At 48.9% G+C, this 24,714-nt stretch overlaps 11 protein-coding genes across 11 annotated transcripts; 4 read left to right on the top strand and 7 right to left on the bottom strand.

Annotated features, from left to right (window-relative positions):
• Positions 1 to 81: 81 nt before the first annotated feature.
• Positions 82 to 1,890, bottom strand: YALI1_E06056g (uncharacterized protein; the record flags this gene model as incomplete). The annotated part of the gene is made up of 1 exon (XM_503574.3): positions 82 to 1,890. The coding sequence occupies one exon, from the start codon at positions 1,888 to 1,890 to the stop codon at positions 82 to 84; it is 1,809 nt and encodes a 602-aa protein (XP_503574.3).
• Positions 1,891 to 2,263: 373 nt separating this feature from the next.
• On the bottom strand, positions 2,264 to 2,773 carry YALI1_E06065g (uncharacterized protein; the record flags this gene model as incomplete). Its single annotated transcript, XM_068282905.1, has 1 exon — positions 2,264 to 2,773. The coding sequence occupies one exon, from the start codon at positions 2,771 to 2,773 to the stop codon at positions 2,264 to 2,266; it is 510 nt and encodes a 169-aa protein (XP_068139006.1).
• A 303-nt stretch (positions 2,774 to 3,076) lies between these two features.
• On the top strand, positions 3,077 to 4,309 carry YALI1_E06068g (uncharacterized protein; the record flags this gene model as incomplete). The annotated part of the gene is made up of 1 exon (XM_503575.3): positions 3,077 to 4,309. One exon carries the CDS (start codon positions 3,077 to 3,079, stop codon positions 4,307 to 4,309), a length of 1,233 nt encoding a protein of 410 aa, XP_503575.1.
• A 441-nt stretch (positions 4,310 to 4,750) lies between these two features.
• Positions 4,751 to 7,222, bottom strand: YALI1_E06109g (uncharacterized protein; the record flags this gene model as incomplete). Its single annotated transcript, XM_503576.3, has 1 exon — positions 4,751 to 7,222. One exon carries the CDS (start codon positions 7,220 to 7,222, stop codon positions 4,751 to 4,753), a length of 2,472 nt encoding a protein of 823 aa, XP_503576.1.
• Positions 7,223 to 8,212: 990 nt separating this feature from the next.
• YALI1_E06119g (uncharacterized protein) lies at positions 8,213 to 9,089 on the top strand (the record flags this gene model as incomplete). The annotated part of the gene is made up of 2 exons (XM_503577.3): positions 8,213 to 8,344; positions 8,940 to 9,089. The coding sequence occupies 2 exons, from the start codon at positions 8,213 to 8,215 to the stop codon at positions 9,087 to 9,089; spliced, it is 282 nt and encodes a 93-aa protein (XP_503577.1).
• A 157-nt stretch (positions 9,090 to 9,246) lies between these two features.
• YALI1_E06137g (uncharacterized protein) lies at positions 9,247 to 10,250 on the bottom strand (the record flags this gene model as incomplete). The annotated part of the gene is made up of 2 exons (XM_503578.4): positions 9,247 to 9,975; positions 10,191 to 10,250. The coding sequence occupies 2 exons, from the start codon at positions 10,248 to 10,250 to the stop codon at positions 9,247 to 9,249; spliced, it is 789 nt and encodes a 262-aa protein (XP_503578.2).
• A 537-nt stretch (positions 10,251 to 10,787) lies between these two features.
• YALI1_E06158g (uncharacterized protein) lies at positions 10,788 to 12,089 on the bottom strand (the record flags this gene model as incomplete). The annotated part of the gene is made up of 1 exon (XM_503579.3): positions 10,788 to 12,089. One exon carries the CDS (start codon positions 12,087 to 12,089, stop codon positions 10,788 to 10,790), a length of 1,302 nt encoding a protein of 433 aa, XP_503579.3.
• Positions 12,090 to 14,073: 1,984 nt separating this feature from the next.
• YALI1_E06178g (uncharacterized protein) lies at positions 14,074 to 15,258 on the top strand (the record flags this gene model as incomplete). Its single annotated transcript, XM_503580.3, has 1 exon — positions 14,074 to 15,258. One exon carries the CDS (start codon positions 14,074 to 14,076, stop codon positions 15,256 to 15,258), a length of 1,185 nt encoding a protein of 394 aa, XP_503580.1.
• Positions 15,259 to 15,346: 88 nt separating this feature from the next.
• On the bottom strand, positions 15,347 to 17,530 carry YALI1_E06212g (uncharacterized protein; the record flags this gene model as incomplete). The annotated part of the gene is made up of 1 exon (XM_503581.3): positions 15,347 to 17,530. The coding sequence occupies one exon, from the start codon at positions 17,528 to 17,530 to the stop codon at positions 15,347 to 15,349; it is 2,184 nt and encodes a 727-aa protein (XP_503581.3).
• Positions 17,531 to 18,294: 764 nt separating this feature from the next.
• On the top strand, positions 18,295 to 19,566 carry YALI1_E06220g (uncharacterized protein; the record flags this gene model as incomplete). Its single annotated transcript, XM_503582.3, has 1 exon — positions 18,295 to 19,566. The coding sequence occupies one exon, from the start codon at positions 18,295 to 18,297 to the stop codon at positions 19,564 to 19,566; it is 1,272 nt and encodes a 423-aa protein (XP_503582.3).
• A 102-nt stretch (positions 19,567 to 19,668) lies between these two features.
• Positions 19,669 to 24,258, bottom strand: YALI1_E06280g (uncharacterized protein; the record flags this gene model as incomplete). The annotated part of the gene is made up of 1 exon (XM_503583.3): positions 19,669 to 24,258. One exon carries the CDS (start codon positions 24,256 to 24,258, stop codon positions 19,669 to 19,671), a length of 4,590 nt encoding a protein of 1,529 aa, XP_503583.3.
• Between the last annotated feature and the right edge of the window lie 456 nt (positions 24,259 to 24,714).

The following is a 24,714-nucleotide window of genomic DNA, read 5'->3' on the forward strand; positions in this document are numbered from 1 at the left end:
TAGTCACATCTTCTCTTAGGCGGACTCGTAATGTCCACCGGCTACCATTGTAGCAATGAGACAGCCCCCGCTGTTAACAATTCATTTCCTCCCACTGGTCCCTTTGATAACTTCCTGGCGAGCTCTAACAGCAGACCAGAAACTGCCGTAGCTCCATGTCAGCTTCTCAGCTCCTTGCATGAACCCATCGTATCTATTGAATTGCTCCGACATATCTCCATTGTTAGCCTGATGCTCTCTGATGACATCCAAGAACGAGTCACCGAGGTCAACGAGACGGTCCAACAGATGCTGATACTCTTCGGAGTCTCTAGCAATGCGGTCAGAAGACACAAACGTACCATAAAACTCCTTGGTGAGACTATTGATCTCAAGAACAAAATCAGACGACTGCTGGGCCAAGTGGTGAGCAATGAAGAATATGGTCTCTGCAATGGTAGCGGTACAGATGAACCAAGGATTGCCATGAGAGGTTCCCACTCCATCGTAGACGTCCTCAGCATAACGACCAACACCAACGGCGACGTACCCAGGATTTTCATCCTGGAAAGACTCCTCGAACTCAGCTAATCGTTGATGATTAATAGGGTAGTCGAAGGAGTGCACATAAGGCATGATAGTAGCAATGAGAAGATCGTCGTAGGGCTTGAGAGATGTACCTGCAGCTATGCTAGACTCCCATCTAACCGAGTCAAGAGCGGCCAAGAATATGGAGGAATCAAGGCCCGACCTTCCAAAACTTCTGGGCTCAAATTGTGCATTCAGCCGAGAACCAGCCTCGAAATGTGTCTTGATGAATTGTCGAATCGATCCAGCAGTGAATGTACATCTGCTTTCGGTCTCTCGATCTGAGTAATGTCTTGCAAGTTCCACGACGTTAATGAGAGCGTTGAACTGCACTTGAGAAGTGAAGAGATGGTAGCCCTCCAGTTCCTCCCAGAGATCAAAAGTCGGCTGATCCCAATACTGTAGAATGTACTCGACATCGGGTAGGATCATAGACTTGTAGATATACACATAGTCGTCGAGAGAAGCTGTTTCATTCCACTCCACCTGGGTTTGAATATAATGCGAGATCGTTTTAATTCTGAGTGCAGGTCCATCATTCTGAGGTCTACCCCAGTGCCCTGTGAATGCTGAGCCGTCAGTCTCAAATTTAGGCTCTCCCAAACCACTAACAACACGTCTGTTCCAGTCAAAGTACCCGGAGGGATTGCTGACGTGCTGCAACATGCCTTGAGTCTCAATGTATCCCATGATGATGTTGCTGAGTGTGTCGTTCAGTATACCTTGACTAGCCTGGTCATAGAACCGCCGCACAACTGAGTCCATGGTGATGGCAGCATCCCGAGTCCATTGGTAATAGTAGTCAGGGGCCGTTTTAGAGGGACTAGCGATAACAACGCCTACGGGAAGACCGTTGTTGCTACCTTGGTGTCCCACATTGTCGAGGACAGACTCAAAGGCGTGATGAGTCTGCTGAGCGAGCCACAACTCGAATTTCTGGGCGTCAATGAGTGTCACGTTTGGTCTCGCGTATGGTGCCAGCAACAGAGGCTTCTGATCGAATAGCGGAAGCGCTAGAGACCCTGGAAGTGCTAAAACAGAAACAAACGCTTGTAGCAACATCGTCGGTATGTGTGTATGTGTGTGTGTGTGTGTGTGTGTGTGTGTGTGTGTAAGGATGAGAATAGCGCAATCAAGCCATTTATAGCAAAAGAGAGAAGGTGTAGGTACCTGCACAAGAAGAAAATCGTGCTTGTCGGAGAAAAGCAAAACTGTCACTTCTGCACCATGCGTTCGCGCTCTTGTTTTGTTGTGGTAGTATTTTTTAGCACTCACGGTTCTGCATTGAGATTTACCTCTTGCTGTGTGACCATCCTTCCGCATGACCTTGGTACGTGATAAAGTGTACCCGCTTGAGAGATGTACAAAGATGTACGGAGATATGATACGTGTGCCGGCCGCGCGTAACGTGACTATTAAGATAAGTATAATATTTTCGACTCTACAAGCACCAAAAACAGGTCACTCGTTCTAGTATTTTTTTACCACATTTCCCCAGCTTTTGCTTTCATTCTTTCATACCACTAACGTGAAGACCAAGGTTACATGTGTAGGGATATTATTGGCACTACTGTAAGAAGGACAAAGAAACCACAAGGGGGCCGATGCCCACGATGACCCTGTGGACGGAGTCCTCTTCTGGGATATGAGCTGTGTCATATGAGCTGTGTCAGGTGCTTCACGGTCCGTTGTCCTGTTATACGGAGATATGTGGGTGGGCCATGTACGGTAGAGAGGGGGTAATAGCATGTAGTAAGACACACACACAGAGAATGTCACATGACCTACGATACGAGTACGAGAACACATACATACAAGTGCAAGGTACTACTGTATTCGTACATACAAAGTCTGGTAGAGTATGTACCGGTTTGTACGAATGTGAGAGTGTACTATAAGGGGCTGAGAATAGTGGCAATGAAAGTGGGGCTGGAAACAATGAGCAGGACCATTCAGAAAAATCGGGATTACATAATACAATACAAGTACAGTACAGTACTTGTACTTGTACTGTACTGTTGCAGTAATTCATGAAGGTAGCGAGATTATTAAGCACGTACTTCATCATTTGGACGAGCCACGAGAGATATTTTATACGACAAAGACGAATTCGAGGTAGAATACTGGAACGGCGGGAATCAGTCAAGACCCGTACATGTACTGAAGTCGAACGACTTGAAAACTTGTATACACAGTAATTGTTCATAGTGGGATGTCGAGGTCCACATAAATTTCTTAATAGTGAACTCTAATTTTGTGAGGCAAAATTTATAGATAGTGTAGCCAGATCATCACAATATCAGAGGAATTGAAAATGATACAGTTGTCCAATGCTATTGTCAAATAGTTACCATTTACAATCTGCTTTCCTTGAATAAGTCCTACATCCGCAGTCTTCGCGATTCCTCTATCAGCACAATAACCTAACCCTGCAGCTCATCTGCAAAGCCTGAAAAAATCTGGTGCTCGAAAATATCTTTATTCAAACCCACGATACATACACACCAGCATGGCCAGCGACAAAAAGAGAAAGGCTTCGAGCAAGCGGCTGACGAAAATCAAGGTCGCTAAGGTTCAGGACGATGGAAAGGTGTTTCTTTCTGACTGCGGTCATTTGTCCATCCCTAAGGACGCCAAGTTCTCGTCCGTGTCTGACAATGGAGAGACCTCCATCAAGGGAAAAAGCTCCCGAATGCGATACACCAGTGTGCCTGTGGACCACGAGAAGTACTGCGTTGCCGTAATTTCCTCTAAGGGCTTGGCTGATCTGGTCCCCGCCGAAAGCATTGAGCTGAAGGCCATGTCCAAGCAACTAGCCAAGAGAGTCGCTGAGAACACCGAGCAGAAGTCCTACAGAGAACAGCGAGTCAACCTGGGTAACGAGTTTGGAACTCTCAAGGCAAAGAAGACCCTTGCCAGTTTGGCCCGAAACAACATTGATTCCAACGAGCTTGTTGACTTTGAGGACGATGTCGTGGAGGCTGTCGCTACTGCCACTGCCAACCTACCCACTCAAGAGCAGGTGTCCATGGCAATGGATGATGCCCGACCCATCCCTAAGCATAACCTCGAGACTCTGGATGTCAACGAGATCTATCCTGTTGAGGGATACCTCACCGACGAGGAGGCTGGGTACATTCGAAGCGAGGCCATTCTGGACGAGCAGGATATCGGCAAGCGAGTGGACATGCTTCCTTACCGAACCTCACAAATGGTGCGAGACAGTCTCTACAAGATCACCGACAAGACCGACGAGACCATGTACAAGACCTCTCTTCTCTATTATCTGTCTCTGCTGATTGGATTCTACCGAGATCGTCACGTCAAGAAGCGGGAGGATATCAAAACCAGACTCAACAACCCCCCAGAGTACCTCATCGACCAGATGCTCTACCGGTACACCACTCCCCTTTCTGGTGGTCACAAATCACAACGGTACCACACTTACATGGTCAACTCCAGAAATGAGGCAATGTTGCTGTGTACTATCATTATTCTTGTGCTGAGACTCAACAACAACGTTGTAGACATTCCCATTCTGTCGCAGGAGGTTGGAATCAAGCCTTCCAAGCTTGCTGACGTTTGCAGACAGGTGGGATGCGCCATTAAGAACGCCTCTCTGACTCACATGGATGATATCGGACGACCTCGAACCGAGGCTAGCCACTGGAAGATTGCCTCGCTCAAGGCTCCGCTTAAGCTACCAGAGCTTGCCCAGCGACGACGAAGAGCCAAGAAATAGACTAATGCATAGATTGATAATGGGTGGAGATTTGGATGAATCCGAGATGAAATATTCTTACAGCGAAGTAGAGAGCACTGCATCAACATTGCTCAAATTCTCACTCTGGTTGGCCATTAGGCAATGGCTCGCTTTGATCCAGTGAAAATCACAGCGGACCCCTCCAGCGACTCGACACAGCGATGTCGACAAGTCTGCTACTGACCAACAGTTACTGACGAAAAAAGTTGAATATACTCGGTATTTCCGAAAGTTTTGAGATGTACCACAATCACCACGGCACATGTAAACAAACACACAAGTAACAATTACTTGTACTGTGCGATGTCTCAACGATCCTGGTGAAAGTACACGCACATAAGAGTAGTAGATTGCTTCTAGAGCTACACGACACAATACATACTCACCTCATTAATCATTAATCTTATACATATGTGGAGCTTAGATAACCTCTTCGGCATCGCTCTCAATGTCATCTCCAAGCAGCTCGTCGTCCTCGTTGATATCAACAGGTGCGTAGTCTCTTGACCACGGTCGGTTGCTACTTCCAGAGTGGCCGAAAATGCCTCGAGCGAACTCGCCGACGCCCTTGAGAGCCTCGGGGATCATGGTGATACCTGCAACAACGTAAGCCAGGCCCTTAAGAGCCTGCTGGACGACAGGGTTGCTGGAGCTGGAGGAAAACGAGTCCTCATCGCCCAGTCGAATGACACCAAACTTGGACTGGTAGTGCTGGAAGATCATGAATCCAATGACACAAGCCATGGCAATAGGAACAATAATGACGAAGAATGTGCCGATGACACCAAGTCCACCACCATGCTTCTTGCTGAACTCGCCCTTCTTACCAGGGCAAGGAATTGCATCAGCCTTGTCGAGCTCCTGGCCACCCTTACAAGTGGACAGGGGGATTCGTCGGTAGCCGGTAGACTCGTAGTACTCAACGAGGTTGGGGTTCTCCTTGCATTGGAGGGCGTGATCAGGGGGACTGGCACCCTTGACAAGCTTACAAGTTCCGTCTCGGTCTCGGACGTAGTTGAAATCACACTCAAAGTCCTCTCGAGTGCACTCACAGTCCTGGACAACCTTGTGTGGTTGGATGAGCTGTCTGCCAATGTAGCACTTGGAGTCGACCAGCTTTCGGTAGTACTGAGTCTCGTGGCCAAACAGACAGTTGCTCTGCTGAGTGGGGTTTCTGGGAGACCACAGCTCGTAGTCATCTCGGTCAGGATTGGACTCGTCCAGCTTGCACTGTCGGTCAGAGAGGCCAGAGAAGTCAATGTGAACGGTGGTAGACTGCTCTCCCTTAGACCGGGGAGACTTACCAGTAAGCAGGAATCGTCGAGAGTTATCGTTGGGCACGGTGGAAATATCATCAACCTTGACAAGATCCTCAGAGAATCTGTAGGGGTTCCAGGTGACACCCTCATCGAGAGAGAAGAATACCTCGTTGGTGGGCTCCTCTCCGTCAACAATAACCAGAATAGAACCCTGGTCTCCGTACTCCCACATGTACGCTCCCTTTTTAATTTCCCTCCAAGTGATACCACCATCGACAGTAAGGTAAGTGTTTCCGTCGAGGTATCCCTCGAGGTACTCTCCGACGTTACCGACACCGATCATCATACCAACAGCAGAGGCAGACGTGTAAGTATCTCGGTAATCCTTTCGCTCGGTGAAGCCGTGCAAGTTAAGAGAGCACTTCTCCAGAGACTGTCCAGAACACGAGTAAGCCTTGCCTTCAGTGTCAGCGGGGGGAGGGTTCAGGTATGCCCATTGTCCACCATCGTTGTGGGTGATCATGGACTTGAGCTGCTTTCGCGAACCCCTGGAGGCCTGTCGGGCATTGATGACAATGTTGGAGACAGCCACACCCTCGAGGTTAGCCATCTTCTCAAAGTCGACAAAGCCGACTCGGTTTCGGTTAACCTCATTGAGAGAAAGCATAAACGAAGTACCGTAGGAGTTCGACTTGAGAATGGCGCCGTACTCGGAGTTGGCCTTTCCGTTGACGGTAACATGCAGGAAAATGGCGTGGGTGGTAGATTGCAGAACGGTGTAGGCCAGCTGTTTGGGGACCTTAAAGTCCGGAGGGAATCGAGCCACGGAAAAGGACTCACCGTCCACGGATGTCTGGCACTCGAGAGTCTCGTCCTCGTCATTGATGACGGCAACAACGAGGAACTCCTCAGCAAGAGCGAAATCAAGCACGTTCTCGTGGGTCACTCTTTGGTTTCGGAAGTTGTCAGTAGAATAAGCCAGTCGGGACTTCTTGACGCCACCCTCGTTGTACTCAAACAGACAGTACATGAGGTTGTTTCGCTTCTGATCCTTGAGTCCGTTAACGTACTGGCACATGATGGCTCCGTTGCCGACCTCGGTCCATCGGCCTCCGTTGTTGTTGGTGTAGTGAGTGACCACCTTACATCGAGGGGACAGCTCGTCTTCACAGCCTTCGGATCCGGTCCAGATGAAAGCGTCCTTGTTGTTTCGGTCAAAAGTCATCAATTGCAGGCCTCGCTGGTTCGGGGGAGCAGGTGTTCGGAACGACTTGAATGACTCGCCCTTATCAATGGTGAAAAAGACCTTCTCGTCGGGGGTCAAAAAGTAAACTCGGTTCTTGAAGTGGGGGTTGGGGTAGATGGCAATGATGTCCTCGCCCTTGAGCACCTGCTTGAAGGTCTTGCCCTGGTTGTAAGTGACATAGAGATCGTTTTTGGAGGTTCGCAACAGCACCACCTCGGCGTCGTCGGGAGACGCATTGGTCATATCGTTGGTGAGATAGTAGTGCTCAACAATGAGTCCCGAAAACTCGTTGATGGTGGAGCTGATTTTTGTGCTGAGGTCATCGTCAGCCTGCGCAAATAACGCCAGCGACGCCACGAGCACCAGTAGCCGTGTCAATAATCTCATTGTGTGGGTGTGGTGAGTGTGGTGAGTGTGGATGTATTATGCGTTGTCCCTGTGCGTCTACTGGAGATAGCTAAAAGGGTTCGATAAGTGGCTGTGTTCACGTGACCAACTGAAATTAAGCGGGTGTGAGCAACAGAATGTGATGATAGTGTGTAATCAAAGCAAAGAAAATGAGCTGATGTGAGATGGAGCTGTCGTCAAAATCCAGCTCAAACGTTTTAAATTCACTGTCGCTTCGCGTGGCGCTCGCTAAGGTGTATCGTCTTGCTAATGTCGTGTTCAGTGTGTGCCAAAACGGTAGAATTGTAGATCACTGGGGACAGCCGCCTATAAATGATTTCCAAAAAAGTGAAAAAAAACGTTTTCAAGGGCTCGGACCGGTGAAAAATTTACACTCTTTTTGTGTTTGGAATTGGGGTGGCTAGCCACGGACGGGGGTAGACACGCCCTGTGATTGGATAGCAAAGTCTTGGCTTTTTATCAGATGCGCATGCGTCTCTCATGGGCCATATAGAGGGACGTTTAGCAGGTGCTAGTGGATGAAAATGTAACGTATTCAGGTGCGGATTCGTCTTTGGTGGTCTCAAAACTCCCATCCCAACCTCGATCGCTATCCGAAACCGCCGTTTTTGCCACCCCAGGCTCCTCCCATCTAATGGTGTGGTGGCAATTATGCACACTCATCAGATAAATGTCTCTTTAGAATTCCGCCAAGCGCATGTTCTGCAGCGCTAACAATGTACTACAGGTGGCACTGGCGACCTCCGAAACTAAGGCTTCTTTCCTAAATCGAAAACCTCGGATTCGTCCCTATTATTGATGACTAAAGTAGTTGCACTCGGATGAGTAATCACCGAGACAAGTCTCACACTATCATGTTCGTATTTGGCCTCCCCCCGCTTATTCCGCACTAACCTTGTTGCGATCGCCTGCTCCTTTTGGCAGCGCCCGAACTGTATATGCCGAAACCTAACACACAACACACACACAATGTCAGCATACCAGCGAGAAGAGCAAAACAACACTCGGCTCGAGGAGCTGGCGTCGAAAATCTCGTCTTTGCGGTCTGTCACCAATGACATCCACGCTCAGGCTAGCGATTATTCGCTTATTGATTCCACGGTGAGTATGACGGAGAGTGGTGGTCCATGAGGTTGTCATGCGGAGACGCACACAGAGAGAGTGATAGAGAGAGGAGAATGGTGCTAGAAGTCGAGGAAGTACCCAAAAGATGTGGCGATGATTCCTTGATTCTGATCATATTCACGACGTGCCATGGTAGTTGATTATCTTGTTGAACTGGAGGGATCACATGCTCACGGGCACGCGAGATTATAAAGTATGTTTTCTCAGCAGGCTGAAGAAGACCGAGCACGACATTTCATGATCCGAACGGCTTGAATACTTGATCTGAATGAAGCTCTGCCTTCATCTGGCGGGTCTGGTCTCACTATCTTTGTTCTATTGGCTTGTTTTACGAACACCTCTGACTTAGGGGTGATCTAAGAGTACGAACTTGGATACTGGCATTCTCTCGATCTGCTGGTTTCATCTATGGTATTATTATGTGTCTAGGACGTCCTCAGCTGGCTTCAACTCCTTTTTCCTGTATCGTGGAGCAGGGGAACCTCAAAGGAATGCAGTACCGGGGCGATTGTACCCTTCCTAGACATTTCACCCAGTCCAAAACCTCACTTCTTTTACCCTACTAACCCAGACGGACACTGTTGGAAACATGATGACCTCGGTCCGAGGGTCTGCTTCCAAGCTTGGACGGTCGCTCAAGGCCGGACACCCCATCTGGCGAACTGTTGGCATTGCTCTGGCCATCATTCTCCTGCTGTGGTTTCTGTTCAAGTTTTTTTAATGCATGAGGAGAGTAGAAGTACTGGTAGTACCATGAGCGCGTTCGGCGCTGTGTTTATAACTAAGAAGATTGATCGTAACACCACAGTACCGATACCCACGTACTGATCTCATAATACGCAAAGCCTTATCCTATATAAACAGAGAGCGCTGTTTACTTACTCTCGTCCTCCACCAACGTTAATATCCTTACCCAGCCGGTAGTTGGAGATGGATTTGCCCCAGTTGATCTTAGATCGAGTCACGGGCAGCTGTCGTCGCAGGGCCTTAAACGAATCCTCGTTTAGACCGTTAAATGACTTGTTGAGCTTCTCCTGGAACTGCTGCTCGGCTTTGGAGATGGCGTCCACAATGTCAGATTCGGACACAGAACCAAGGTCCACCTTCTCGCTGGACTTGAGACGGACATTTCCGTCCTCGTAGTAATGCACATCCACGTCGATTGTTCCGCTCAGAGAGCCACTCTCGAAGATGTACACAGACCGCCACTTTCCGTTCCAGTAGTTGGCAGGGTTATACTTGCCATCCACAAGCACAAGGGCGATAGATCCGTCATCCTGAGGAAAAACCCCAGCAGCCCCCTCGGAGGGGAAGTGGGCAGAAAAGTACTTATCGAGAGCCCCTTGGATGGGCGAGTCAGAGCCATGGGAGCCCGAGGGGGTGGCCTTCTTTGTATCAAAATCGAACTCGAACTTCTGGCCACTCTGGCTGTCATAGAAGGTGTCCTTGGAAAGCTGGTTATATTTAGAGACCAGGGACTTGGACTTGCCGAGAGACACAACCATGCATTGGTCGAGAATCTTGTTGTGAACGTCGGTTTCCAGTTTGGACAGAATCGAGCTGTTTCCATCAACGACGGTGCTGATGGCCTCAACGACCTGGTTGAGCTGCGTTAGTATGGGGGTACAGAAAGACGTTCAATTGGATCTAATTAGCGGCCTGCAAGATATCAAGGCACGCGTTTCAAGTTCAAGTTCAAGCAACCGAAGTAAATGACGTGACAACATAACCCGTACATCTTGATACAGGGGAGACTCCGTATCAGGCCCGTGCTGACAGCGCACGAATCCTCAACATCCGTCCGCCAACAATTGATACTCACCTCTCCGGGAGGGGCGTCGGCCACGAAATCGGCCAGGGCTTCTTGGTTCGATCGAGACATTTGTGTGGTGTGTTGAGGAGATGGTGATGTATATGCACACCACCAACAGAGTTAGCATACGTGTGATAAGTGAGCTATTTTTGGACTGATATTGGCGGTGATGAGTGAAGGAATTGGAGTAGGAGGGAACAAATAGAATAATTTAGAAGAGTCGATAATATAACCGGTGCGGTTGTATTCGTCCAGACTCCGTTCTCGGACTTCGCAGTCTAGGAACAGCGGTTACTTGACAAACCTTATTAGTTGACCACTTTACTTACCGAATACTTACAGTGAAAGTTGGTATTACAGTATGCTGAAAAAAAAACAAGAATAGTACAGTCGTGCAGAAGTGAAAATGACGAAGTCACTTCACTACCAACTACAGTATTGAGCTTCTGTTATCCTTTTTATCCATTTCAACTATCTCCCATAGTTGTGAATGTATACGATGGAATTGTGCCTCAATCATTCCCTAAACTCCATATATTAAATGCGATTCTATAGTTTCCAGTTGTCGTTTCTCTTCATTCATGTTTTCTTCGCCCTTCATCCACGCTAGAACTTGGAGAGCCATGTCTGTCCAGGGACCAGCATCTTGGCTGCGAATACCATGAATCCTCCTACCATCATGGTAACTCCTGCAAACACCTGAAGTCCGACAAAGCTGGTATGTCCTTCGTCCAGGGTGGCTCCTGCAATAGGCATGGCAGTAAGAGCTGCCCAGGAGCAGAAGAAGGTGACTACACCCAATCGCCTCCCAATTTCATGTGGCTCGGACACTTCCGCCACAAGAGCTGCAAACAGACCAATATAGGGTCCAGAGATGAATCCGAAGACTCCAGAGAAAGTGAAGAAGGCCGCGTTGCTGTTGGAGGGGATCCAGAAAGCCAGAAGAATGATACCACAAAGAACACAGCATACGGAATGCATGTTGTAAGTACCCACCTTGTCAGCCATTATACCCGGCAAGATTCTACCCAGAAAGGAGGCTCCGTTGTAGATTGCCACGAGGTAGAAGGAGACTGTTTCAGACATGCCGTGGGAAATAGCGTGGGTGGACATGTATCCCATGGTTGTGACAAGTCCCCAATACGAAACAAACAGCGCCGCGGTCATCATAGCGAACGACTTGTTCTTGTAGGGTTCAATAACCTCTTGTCGGAAATTGAAGAAGTTCTTTCGTAACTTCTTGTTAGGAGGCAGTCGAGAAGAGATGCAAACACAGCAGATGACTCCCACTCCAAGCATGATGTATCCAATGACTCTCACAGTGTCATTAAATCCGATTTTAGGCTGTAGTTGAGAGAAGACGAATGGCAGGGTCACACCTCCAATCGACGAACCTCCAACTACCACACCCAGGGCGGTAGCTCGTCGTTTGACAAACCACGTGTTACACGCGACCATTGATGCGTAGTAGACACAGGAGTTTCCGATAGACGTGCAGATTCCCTGAGCCAGCAGGAACTGGTAGTATGTTTTGCACTCAGAGGTTGCCATGATTCCTCCCACTGTGAAGAGCATACCGACGATAGCCACCGGCCGAGGCCCGTACATCTCAGCTAGTCTTCCGAAGAAAACTCCTCCAACCAGCAGAATGAAGAACTGTAGAGACGTGATCCACGAGACGGTCGATGCCGAGTAGCCGTCTAGTTGATGATGCAGATAGTAGGCCTCGAAAAGACCCACAACGTTGATGTATCCAAATGATGAGTAGAGACCCAGAGCTCCTCCAACCATGGCGATCCAAGCCCGGCCCCTATCGGGCTCAGGGAGCTTCTGCACAAGGGGCTCTTCCTTCTCAGAGATTGAACCGCTGGCCACAACCAACTGGCTTTCCACTGATTTGCAGGACATGTCGGTGTTCGTGGCAGTATATTTCAGTGTATGTTATAATACCGAATCTACAGTGGCCGGGCCACTTCATTAAATACGCGCAACTTCTGCATCTGCTCCAACTGCTTTTCCGAGAACCCGGCCAAAGTTCAGCAGATCGTGGGGAAGTGACAAAGACCATGCAGCATGAAGCTGAGTGTGCGGCTAACTGTGCATATTCATGCCGGCACAAGTAGCTACTCGGATATACTTCACAGGAGGGAGTAAAAAAAAAGCAGCGAAGGATAAAACTGAGAGAAGAAGTCAGACGTCAACATGAAACTGAAAAGCTGAAGGGAAACTCACACCCATTTTTGGGACCTTATTGTTACAAATTGAGGACATCCAGCTATTCGACGTTGGATCTAGTTCAGTGATGCTAACCTTCCTCACGGCTATCGACTCGAAGACATGCTAGCCTACCCTATTTTGGAAACGGCGGCTATTCGTACAAGCGCCGGTACTTGGAGAGAAAAGGAAAAGAGAGAAGACTACAATATTCGTATGAGTTTGGATGCGGGCTTGGTTTGCTTTGGTATACACAGCAATAAGTGAGGGTCCTTACCGGTAGTACGCGATGCCCAGGGAACAAGAACCGTAAACACTAAGGTTCGTAGACGGATATACTAGACAAGAGTAGAGATGAGCAACAGAGACTGCAGGAAGTGCTTGAATACTACAACAGACGACGAGAGATACTTGAACACAGGTACATTTACAAGGTGTTAAATCTATCTACCGTACTTGTACAAGTACTTATCAGATGCTTAAACTATATTATATGAAAAAGACATCTCCGAAACCCAACTTCCAAAACCATCAACTTGAGAATTTGAGCTGGTCATATACAGCAGAAAATTCTCCATACCCTACGTAGTCATATTCACTGAAGATTCGACAAACCTGTATCTACTGTATATTGTACTATGGAATTGTGTTGCTGGTTATTCGGGACTGCTGGTGCCTGTGATATTCACCTATGTCAAACAGACAAACAGATACTGTAACTTGAAGTGCTTTTTAAACAACTTCAATCTAAAATAACGCTCTACAGTAACGATGACACAGTTCAAAATTATCAGATCACACTGTGCCTAACCTCTGTAGGGTTTGTGTCGGACTCCGCAGACATACAGTGACAAGGCTTGATACGGACTCCGACAAGATGAAAAAATTACCTTCATATGTCTCAAGCGATGATGAGAGCTTCTACACGAGACGTAAATCAATCGGACTCGAAGCATCAGAACAGAAAAAGGGGAAAACACGGTCTTATATACTACCACGTACTGGAGGCCACTGTTGCTCAGCATCAGGACTCACTCTTAGCTGTTCATAACTGCTATTTCCTTCTTGTTGTTGCTCTGGTTCATTGACCAGAACATGTAATAAACGAGAAGAAACGATACAGTATGCGTCGATCTGCGACTTCTTTCGCGACCGGAGCACCGAAAGTCGCTCGGAGCTTGCTTTCACTGAAACGAATGTATGATTTACTGCATGTGTACACTGCAGCTTATCAGATGAACTGATATCAGATGGATGCAGATCTAAGGGTTCGGTGCCTCGGCAACTTCAACAAAGAGACAAGCTATTACTAACCCTCAAGAGAAGATTGAGCAACGTCATGGAACAGTTCGCTTATCAAAAATTTCCATAATTGGTGTGAGCGTGGTTCGTGAAAACAATCTGGTGATTACATAATCGGGGCCACTATCAAGTGATTCCTGAGGCTGGGAATGTGTATTATGTAGTCACTCACAAATGAAGTACAAACCGTGATATATCCGTGGGTATCATCTGATACTCTTCATGTTCGACTCTTATTATCCTGATCGCTTACAATACCTGTACAGTAGCTACTTGTACTTGTACTTGCAATCCCTGCTGTAATTAGAATTTCTGTCTATTTACTCCACGTACCGGTACCACGCATAAACTCTACGCGCCAACGCGATTAACGACAATGTCATCGTTCGAAAAAGTGCTGCTGAACCAGCCGGTGGTGTTCGACAACGGCTCGGGGACCATCAAGGCGGGCTACGCGGGCGAGGAGCTGCCCAAGACGTTTTTTCCTGCATGCGTCGGAAGAACCAAACACACCAGAGTCATGGCAGGGTCCATGGAAGGAGACACATTTGTCGGCAACAAGATCCAGGAGGTTCGAGGGCTGCTCAAGCTGAAATACCCGATGGAACACGGCATTGTGACTGATTGGGACGATATGGAACGGATATGGCACCATGTCTATAACAACGAGCTGAACATTCTATCTGAAGATCATCCTCTACTGTTGACAGAAGCACCTCTGAATCCCCGTTCAAATCGAGATCGGGCGGCCCAGATTTTCTTCGAGACCTTCAACGTGCCTGCTCTGTACGTGTCCATTCAGGCCGTGCTAGCATTGTACGCCTCAGGTAAAACTACGGGTCTTGTTGTTGATTCGGGCGATGGTGTGACCCACGCAGTCCCTGTCTACGAGGGTTTCAGCATCAATTCTGCCATCCAGCGTATCGACATTGCTGGACGAGACGTGACGGAGTACCTCCAGTTGCTACTGCGTAAATCTGGCACTGTGTTGCAAACCTCGGCCGAGAAAGAGGTGGTGCGAACCATCAAGGAGAAGCTATGTTATGTGGCGGCAGATCCGAAACGAGAAGAAAAGGACTGGGTGGCAAGTGGAGGAATACGAGACATTGAACAGCAACGGCCCGGATCTGCAGGTGGATCAATTTCGACCGTGTTCAAGCTGCCTGACGGAAAAGATATATACATCGGTCCAGAGCGGTTCCGAGCACCGGAAATCATGTTCAACCCAGAGATTATCGGTTCAGAGTACAACTCGCTGCCACAGATTGTCGCCGACGCAATTGCACGGACAGATCTGGACCTCAGAGCCGGCCTTTACGGAAGCATGCTGCTGTCGGGAGGAAACACACTCATGAGAGGCATGGGAGATCGTCTGCTGACGGAACTCAAGGGTCTGGCGCCCAAGGATACAAAAATCAAAATCTACGCGCCACCTGAGAGAAAATACTCTACGTGGATCGGAGGCTCAATTTTAGCAGGTCTGTCCACTTTCAAGAAGATGTGGTTTACCGTGGACGAGTGGCATGAGAACCCGGATATCATTCATACCAAATGTTTGTAGTTAACCAATTAACCAAGTATACGTGTACAGGCAATCGTAGTTACATCTTGTTCTGTTGTACGTTTATAATAAATAAGCTGGAGTGCAATTACTCATCTTGAGTAAGACTATCGGGATCCGATAGTGGCTCCAGTAACGTGTCGGTGATGCTGTGTCCAATGTAAGCCTGGGTCTCCATATCACTGCTAGTAATGCTGGGTTTGGCTGGGAGAGGAGGCAGATGAGCAAATGCTTCACGTTTCAGACTGGGTCTAGGAAATACGTCTCCTTCATCCTGACTGTCTGACACATAATCATCTTCATCTAGGCTATCGTTTTGTCGTCTTACTGGAATGACCACATCATCTTCATCATCATCGTTATGGTGAGGATGGGCAGAGTCCATAAAAAGCCCCGACATGAGCAATTGAGACTCTGTGATTGGTTGTGGTTCCTGTGACTCTGTAAGTCTCACTCTCTTCAGACTTGCAGACGGAAGGGTGAATTGAGGTCGTGGCTGTGTAGGTTGCTTGAAGGGAGAGTACCCTGGAGACTCGTCATCATCCGAGTCTGGGATGATCTGTACCCCTCGATTTCCAGGTTGTTGTGTACCGTGTGGCATTTTGTTGGCAAGTTCATGCTGTTCGTCATCGTCACTAATCGACTGCGCTTCTAGGTCCTCTTCATCTCTAGTATCACTAAGAGACTCATGAGCGTCGTGGTAAATGTCCATGGAAGCAGCAGGCTCATCATCAGAGAGTTCGATGGGTCGATTTCTCTGAGACTGGCTCCTGGTTGTAGACTGTGACTGACACCAATCGTACCCTTGTCCATCTCTATGCAATTCATCGTTTGTCTCAACCTCATTGGTTTCATCCACATCCTCCAGCAGTTCATCGTTCGGACAATACTGTGAGTCTGAGATGATGTGATCAGTGCTGGTGGCTGAAGTTGGCCCGTGTTGACTCGATTCGTGTGGAATCAACTCTTTCTGACTCTCTTCATTTTCTGAATCATCTTCACAGCTATCATCCTTCGTTTGTGTGTATCCAGCCCTCTGAGTCTCTGAGAAATCATCAGAATCACCTTCAGGTTCGTATAACGACTCTCCCGGGCCGTACTGGGTTTCTCCAGGCACGTACTGAGACTCTTCTTGGGTCGATTTGGCAAAAGAAACGTCTCTAAAACCCGAGGGAGTCTCATCAACTGTTTCTTCGGGGTCCAAAGAGTGATGCAGGGAAGAGGCAGAGCTAGGAGCAGGCATAGAGGAAAAAGCAATCCCTGAAGACGGGCTTGTTATTGAAAACAAAGGACCTCCTAATATCTCCTGGTCTTGGGAGGAGCTAGGCACCACCTGCACGTCTTCACTCTCCTCCTCTTCATCGCTACACAACACCTCATCTTGCCATTGTGAGTCGGCCACTATTTGGCCGGTGTTGTTTGAATGTTGTGATCCGTTCTCTGGTTCATCATTTAGTCCTCTTGTCGTATGTGTCTCCTGTGCATCCTTTGTCACTTCCTTCTCATGATATTGTAATCCCATGTTGTCGTCAAACACGCCTCTTTCTTTATCTTTGTTCCCACTTTCCGTCTCAAATAGTCTCCTGGCGACTCCTCCGTCCACAGAATCATCAAACTTCATGGTCAGGGGCGAGTAGTTAGGAGTGGTGGACGGAACCACACCAACAATGTACTTGTCTGGGGTTGAAGGAGGATGTGTCACGTCAGCGGGGGTGATGGGAGTGATTGGAGCCTGGCTGGGTGAGGGTCGTGACAGCTCTGAAGACAAAACCAAGGGTGAAGAGCTCATAGGACCTTCAAATCGAACAGTCTTAGAAGGAGCGGTAGGAGCAGCTGGAGCACCCAAATTCCCCACCAGACGCGCCTTCTTTCCACGATCTTGTAACGGTGACTCCATGGCAGCACGTTTACGCGTCCAGTTTCGAGGCTGCGTGCTAGGGGGCATTCTCGTGTTGAAAAGAAAGTGGTCGTCAGCAGGTTGAGTCTCAGCTTCGGATTCGTGATCTGATTCGGGATCGAGGTTCTCAACTCCGTCAGGATCATTAGCCTCATGGTCGCTGCTCTCCCCTTGAATTTGGCTGTCGTTTAGATCGCTGTGGGGCTGACTATCGTCATACGGAGTCTCACGCTCATCCCAGGGCTCAACAGCCTGACTGTCTTCTTCTCCATGGTCCGGGAGGTCTTCCACAAACTTGTTTTTACGGTGCAGGTGGTTCACAGGCGCCACATTAAGCGCGTTCTTTTTTCTGCTTCGTCGGCCATACGTTTTCATCGTGTGGTGCAACTGGTGTAGTAGTTTCGTGTGGCGACGCGTTTACTGTAGTTAATGGCGATGCAGCAAGCATGCAGGTAAGAATGAGGAGTGCTAATATAGGTGTAGCGCTAATTGGGCTGTCATTGAAGTGGCAAAAAAAAAGGGTGAGGGCAAAAGTACATGCTTAACAAGCAGACGATCGATCCATATATGTTTTGTGTTATTACAACTACCCTCAGCTGCAAAGCAAATCAGATCATGCCATAGAGTCGCAGCAACCGGATTTAGGCAATAGACCTATTGGTCCCTTCAAGGGAACATTTCCAAGCCGCATGGCTTGGGCACCTATTTTGCCTATAGTAATAGGAGAGTCGTGATGAGCTCGAAGGGCTTAAAATACAGATGAATGCTCTTTTGCGTAAATCCGAGCTGTCAACAAGTAAATTCGGAAAGCACAAGTGTGGCTAGTTCGCTGTCTAAGTTATACACGCCTTTACCAAGACTTTTCATGGCACGTACTTACGGCTCATGATTCTAAATAATATGAACACAATCGCATTTTTAAATTAGGAATACAACATCCTTGTTAGAGTAGCTACTGTACTTAAAGGCTGCAATAAGCACAACATCCTTTGCTACACCTTACCTCTTCATCACACAAACCAGCTCGACTTCGCTCCAACTTAACAGTTCTTTTAACAGTACATATCGTACATCACACACGCTGCTAAACCTACAAGTATCAGCTGCACTGTGACCACCACACATTCACTTCAGCAGTGATGTTGTTCCCACTGGAAATATGGGACATCATCATCACCTATGCCGACATTGACGCTCTAGTCCGCCTCTCGGGTGTAAGCAGCTACTTTCTAAAAAGCTGTGAGCCGTATCTGGAGACTGCCTCCCGGGCATGCTTTCCCTGGGCACAGAAATCTCTCCTGGGCGAACCAGATGGAAGTGAAGGAACCTGGAGACTCTCTGCACTTCGTATCATTGCGATGCGACATTTACGACCAGACTTCATCAACCCTACAGGAACCCAGAAGAACTGCAAAGATACTCCTCTCAGACGATTCCCAGACTTCAACAGCAATGACCATACCTCAAGACCATTCTTTTACGACGCGACACACACGGTGATAAAGGGAGTACCACTTGATGATGTGGCCAAAGCGGATGCTCCTCCACAGGCTAACCCTGCCCCTGCTCCGTCTAACTCTGCTCTGATATATCCCGTGGGGGGAGACACTCTTCGTGGTAATCGCAGATCTCTTTGGACGTCTGCTTCGGAGCCTACAGAAACAGAGGGACACTTCTACCAGGTCTACTCAGATCTCAACGGGTATTACTTGAAGGTGTACTTGGAGGTTATCGATAAGACCACATTTAAGTCGAGGCTGTTTCAGGTTCCAATCGACGACGATACAGAACGGCCTCTCGACGCTGTGTCGGCTCATAACGACCGTCTATTTGTGACAGTAGCAAAAAGAAGATCGTTCCTAGTGTTTTACTTCAACCCCAACACGGCTAAGTTCTATTTGGTGCTTCGAGCCACGGGTCACTACGGCATGTTCACACAAAACAGAGTGCTTGCTGATTTAAACACCATTCGTGTACTCTCCCATGAAGGCTACTTCTTCAACTATGAACTCCATGGTCTCTACACTGCTCCCGACTTTGAGCCCAAAACAATCATAGGTTTCACTTCAAACTCACCGAAATGGTCTCACTTCTGCTACCTCTCACATCCCCGTTCGAAGCTGAAAAGCACACGGTACGTCGCTTGGTTTGCTGACGCTAACGATTTTGACCTCAGAAAGAACCGCCAGTCGCTCATGTGTGTTGTCGCTGACCTAAAGGAGTACAGGATGTGGCGGGTACCTATGCACTGTGCGCTGTTGGTTGTAGGACTGTACCATAACACCATTGGCTGCTGGCTTCTGGACAAGGATATGCTGGTTACCCCTACACGGGGTAGACGAAAACTTTTGCTGGAAAAGACTGTCGCCAAGTGGAGAAGCGACCCTGAAGAATTCTGGGTCATCAAGTGATCAAAAAATCAAAACAAAACTGTCATCTATTTATTAATGCATTCTACTGTACTTCATACTGTAACCACATACTACTCTATTAAACTACCTCAATAAATCATTTCAGGAAAGATGGAAAGCTCCTCCTCCCTCGGAAATGGCCTGCAACAGCCTACTCCTCAAAAGTTCCTTGGTAGAGAAGTCCGGGCACTTGAGGTAGTTGACGCACGTCATGACACTGGGCAGATAATCGTCTGGGCCCAGTCCGTTTTCGGAAGCCTTGCGAACCACCGTCAGGCCGGGTTTGAGAGCCTTGAAACCCCCAATAGGCAACTTGGGGGATCCCGTCACAAACGACAAGAACTGACGTCGCTGAGACTCGTCGAACTCACTCATCACCTCAAGTAAGTTCATGAAGGTCTTGGATCGCTGGTCAAAGCCATGATCCGCGTGCACGGCCTCGGATAGAGTATCAAGAGACCAATCCTCAACACTGGGACCGCACATCAGCACAAGCTCTGCTGGCGAAAATGCACAGACTGCGGAGAACGGGAACACCTCTGAGAAACCGGTCTTGAACGCCTCAATTTGTTGGGACACGCCCGAACCAACTGTCTGGTCGACAATCAGATCCACGTACTCCTGGACATTGTCTCCATTTACAGGTATCTGACTTCCATTGGGCTTCAGCTCGGCCTGAGGGAAACCAGGAAGAGTAAAGTCCAGGCCTAGGTGTTCAATCTCGCCAGGAGACATTCTCTGTAGCTGCCGAAGTGACTTGCCGAGTTGCTCATCAATGGCTAACAGCGTCTCGCTGGTGGGAGAGAAACTGAGCTGCAAACATGCCAGTCGGAAGAATGTCGTGCTGAAATGAATGTCAATCAGCCGTGAGTCGATCATGGACCGAGCAACAAAGGTTCCAAGCACCTTGAACCGATGGAGCACCTTTTCGTTGTTGGAACAGGTGATCAGTGGGATGGGGAACAGCCCCTGCTGTGAAAAGGCGAACGCCTCGGATCCACCAGCACCACTGGTAGGGGTGTCGTCTCTCCACATTTCCAGCGACTTGTGTGCAAACTGATGCGACACAGTAGCGTAGAATTCGAGAGTGGGACCAAGTCCAGTGCCGACCTCGTCAAAGTACTCGACTTCAAGTACACTTGGAGACGAGCCGTACAGCTCCATTACTTTAATTGCGCTCTGGAACATGTGCTTTCGAGAGATTCGGACCTTTTGACGAATTAACTTGCCAATGGGAGGTCGGTCGTTTCGATCACGAGAAGAAGACGAACTGTCGTTGCCATTGTGGCTTCGTCGCTCACGGTAGTGCTCCTCCCACTTTTGAATACTTCGAGAGTAACCAAACGAAGTGCTCTCCAGGTATCGATGGCGAACATCAAAGGGGAAGAGGAATGGGTACAGCCGTGTAGCGTCCACGGTCCAAGCGGGAAGACAAAGAGAAGCAACAATAAGGGGCTCCTCCAGCTGCTTGTTGAATTTGGCGGTCAACTTCGAAGACAGGAAATGCGAAGGGTTAAGGTTGTACACGCTTCCAGCAATTTCGCCACTCCAAAGGTTGACGTTGTAGAGAGCACTGAGAAGCTGCATGATGGTAGCTGCTCGAGGAGAGTCCGAAAAGCTTTCAGGGGACTGCAAATAGGGAACGATGTCTTCGGACTCAAACTTAGGCTCATCTACAACAGGAGGAGCTCCCTTCGTCTTCTCGATGTTGATGGTAAAGTTGGTGTTCCAGATCTCAGAAGGAGACCCACATGCCTTGAGAAGAGCTCCAAACACGGTCGTCTCGTGAGTCACCTCCTGTCCATTGATAGAAAATGTTAGATGCCACTTGGGTCCAGAAGAAGCAGCTGCATCAGCGTATGACTGAGAGGCTCCCTCACCCTCGTCGTCATCAGCTTCACCAGCACCGTTGGCTCTCTCACCCTCCTCTTCGCCGTCCTCGGCCTCACCAGTCTCATCGATCTCAATATCAGAATCGTCGTTCACAACCCCAACTTCATCCTCAACAATCTCTTCGTCGTCGTCCCCTCCAACCTCTTCCTCTTCGCTGAACCCCAATGATTCATCGTCGTCTTCGTTATCATCAACCTCCCCATTTCCATCCTCCTCTCCATCCTCATCATCTTCGTTCCCTCCGTTATCCTCATCCTCATCATCCTCTCCACTGTCACTCTCCTCGCCGACTATGCTGCCGCTGGGAAGAGGCATACCGGTGGCAGCAGCAATGGCAGAAAGAGCCTGCTCAAGAGTACCTCCTCCAGCGCCTCCACTACCTCGGAATCGCCGCCGCATGAACGACGACATTCGTTGCTCGAACGCCAGCGACGTTTGCACCTTGGACCGGAAGAAATCATCCACAGCCTTGAACGTCGCAATTGCATGGATCGACACAAACATGTTTCGGTATTGTTTAGGCAGATCCGTGCCTCGCTCGGCAACCAGATTCAGTCGAACCTGCTTTCCAAGGGTGGTTTCAAGGTTGCCAGAGTCCGGAAGACCAGATGTCAGCACCTCAAATCGCTCGGTGCGAGCAAGACCCTCCAAAAGCTTGTCAACCAAGACCGCAAACGACTCCAGGCTGCCCTTGTTGGAGCAGAAGGTCTCAAGGAACTGTCGACGTCGTTCTACAAGATCTCCGTGGCCATTCTCAACCGTCAGGGATTGCAAAAGCGAAACTACCACGTCAGAATGCGTAAGCTGGAAAGTGGACAGAGTGGGGAGACGACTCTGCAGCATATCAAGACCTTGTTTGAAGTTGGGACCATCAAGTAACGACGCAATCTGAACTAGATCGCCGTTGTTGTTGGATGTAACACTGTTGGACTCAACGAGACCCTCGAATCGCTGAATGTACAGCGCAATGAGGGGCTTGAGGTTGCACGAGAAGTCGTAGACAATATCGTCTTCCTCGTCGTCATCAGAATCAGCAGATAACGCTACAAACTTGTTTGTTGATTTGGGAGGAGGGGGAATAGCTGAAATCTGATCCAGAATGCCTTCAGAGGCAAAAAGGGGGCCAAATTCTGCGGAGTGGTTCTCAATCAGGAAAATGGACATGTCGACAGCTCCTAGAATGAGACTATCGTCTTCAGACTGGTTCAAAACAGATGAAATGAAAACCGCAACTTCTGGCAAAGCAACGACAGTTTCCGATGGAGAAGCTGCTAGCAAGCGGATCACCGAGTAGACAATCTTCCGCTTCACTCGAACGGTCATGGTGGCTGCAAAAAGCTCAAACAACAAATGCAGAGTAGAAGAACAGAAAGAGTTGTAGTTGGGGAGTTGCTTGAGAACTGCTGCACGGGTAGGAGATGCTCGAGATGTTCTAAAGGGGCCATCGGGGAATCCCTCAACGGTCACTGCGTCTGGAAGAAGAGAGAAAATCAGTTTGACGCATTCCTCAATGAGCTGTGGGGGAGCCTTGACCAGTGCTGTGAGTAACTTTTCGGAACCAGAGTTACCCAAAATTCGTAGCAGCACTCCGGTGATGTCAGCCTTGACAATCTCGGCGGCCAGGTTATCACTATGACGAGCAATGATCGCCAAGGTCTGCAAAACCGTTCTTTGGGCGGCACTGTCTCCATGGACAAGGAGCGCTGTGAGTTGAGTGACAAGTTCGGACGAAACAATGGCCTCGAAGGAGACGTCTTCTTCATCACACGACTTTCCGAGTCGTTCGATCGTTCTGGCTACGGCCTGGGAACCTCGCTCAACTACCTTTTGGTCGCTGGAAGTCAGAGTGTTGGCGAGAATTGGCATCACCTCCTGTATCTGATCAAACATGGCTGCAGACAGATACTTGCAGCAGTTGGCGGCAATGTTAACGGCCGATCTCTGAACATGGGTAGCGAAAAAGTCGAGGTGAATGAGTGCGGCTCGAAGACATCCCTGTCGGAGAAGATGTTCTGCGTGTCCGGGCGACTCGGGATGGTCGCTAGACAGTTTCTCCAGCAGCTGCATGGCCTGTTCTGCGAAATCCACGTCTGTGAGGTTGGTGAGTTTGTCAGCGAGGATTTTGGCAATGCCGGCGCTGCAAATGTTGGATGAGACCGTTGGAGACACCTCCCACAGGTTGTACAGGGTTCTGCAGGCCATAATGGCGCAGTCCTGGGACTCTTCAAACAAGGGGTTGGTCATGATGGCGGCCATTTCCGAACATAGGTTGTCGACGGGGAATGAGTAGAGCAGAATGTCCTGGTTGGACATAAGAAGCACTTCCGAGATTTCCTGCAGCAGAATGAGCATCACGGTTGCATCTTCGGCTTGCCGGACATTGTCCAGCAGTTCTCTGACCCGATCGGCCTGGAAATTCATATGCCACGACATGCCTCCCATTTCTCCTGCTAGCGACCGCAGCAGACCGCTGGCACCTCCACTGCCACTGACGCCTGGTCGTGAGTCGTCCTCGTCATCCAGGTCATCCAGACCGTCGTGGTCGTCCTCCAGAACCTCGTCTTCGTCGCGGATTTCGTCCTCGAGCTCGCGGGTATCTCTGTTGCGGCTGAGAATGACGCTGTCACCCATCTCTGTGTCTCGGTTGTCGTCGTCCGTGTCGACTGCCATGTCATCGGCACAGTATCGGTCTCTTCGGGGCACTGTGTTAGTGGTGGTCAAACCAGTGGCAAATGTTGGTGCTGTGGCCTCAGGCTCTAGGCCGTCTCTGCAAATTGTCTGTATGTGCCATGGCCACATGTCTCGTACTCACTGTTGAATCTGGGCAAAGACGTAGTTGTACTGGTGGTCTACACCTTGTCACAGACCTCGAGTTATTAGACTTGTACCTGCCAGTTAGATTCACTCTGCAGCAGTGATGCCTATAGGGTTTGGGATAGGGAGAGGTGGTGTAAGGGAGTAGAGGTGGGAGACGTGGCTGAGTGCCAGGGTAAGTGAGAACCAGATTATGGCGCAACGTATTGCTCTCGAACGGAACACTGTTGTTCATATACTATCTGTTCTATGGTAATTCACTCTCGCACGCACTACATTAGCTGCTACATGCCACTCACACACCGGTTACCGATTCAGTCTGATACGTGTGGTTGGCCTTGCTGATAAACTCTGATTGCACGACAGTCACATGGATTTTGCGTCTTCGGACAACTCTTTACAGAAGTACGAGTGCACTGAGCAAGCAAGCAGCATGCGATG

Source organism: Yarrowia lipolytica, chromosome 1E (assembly GCF_001761485.1).
Source record: "Yarrowia lipolytica chromosome 1E, complete sequence".
Taxonomy (NCBI): Eukaryota; Fungi; Ascomycota; class Dipodascomycetes; order Dipodascales; genus Yarrowia; species Yarrowia lipolytica.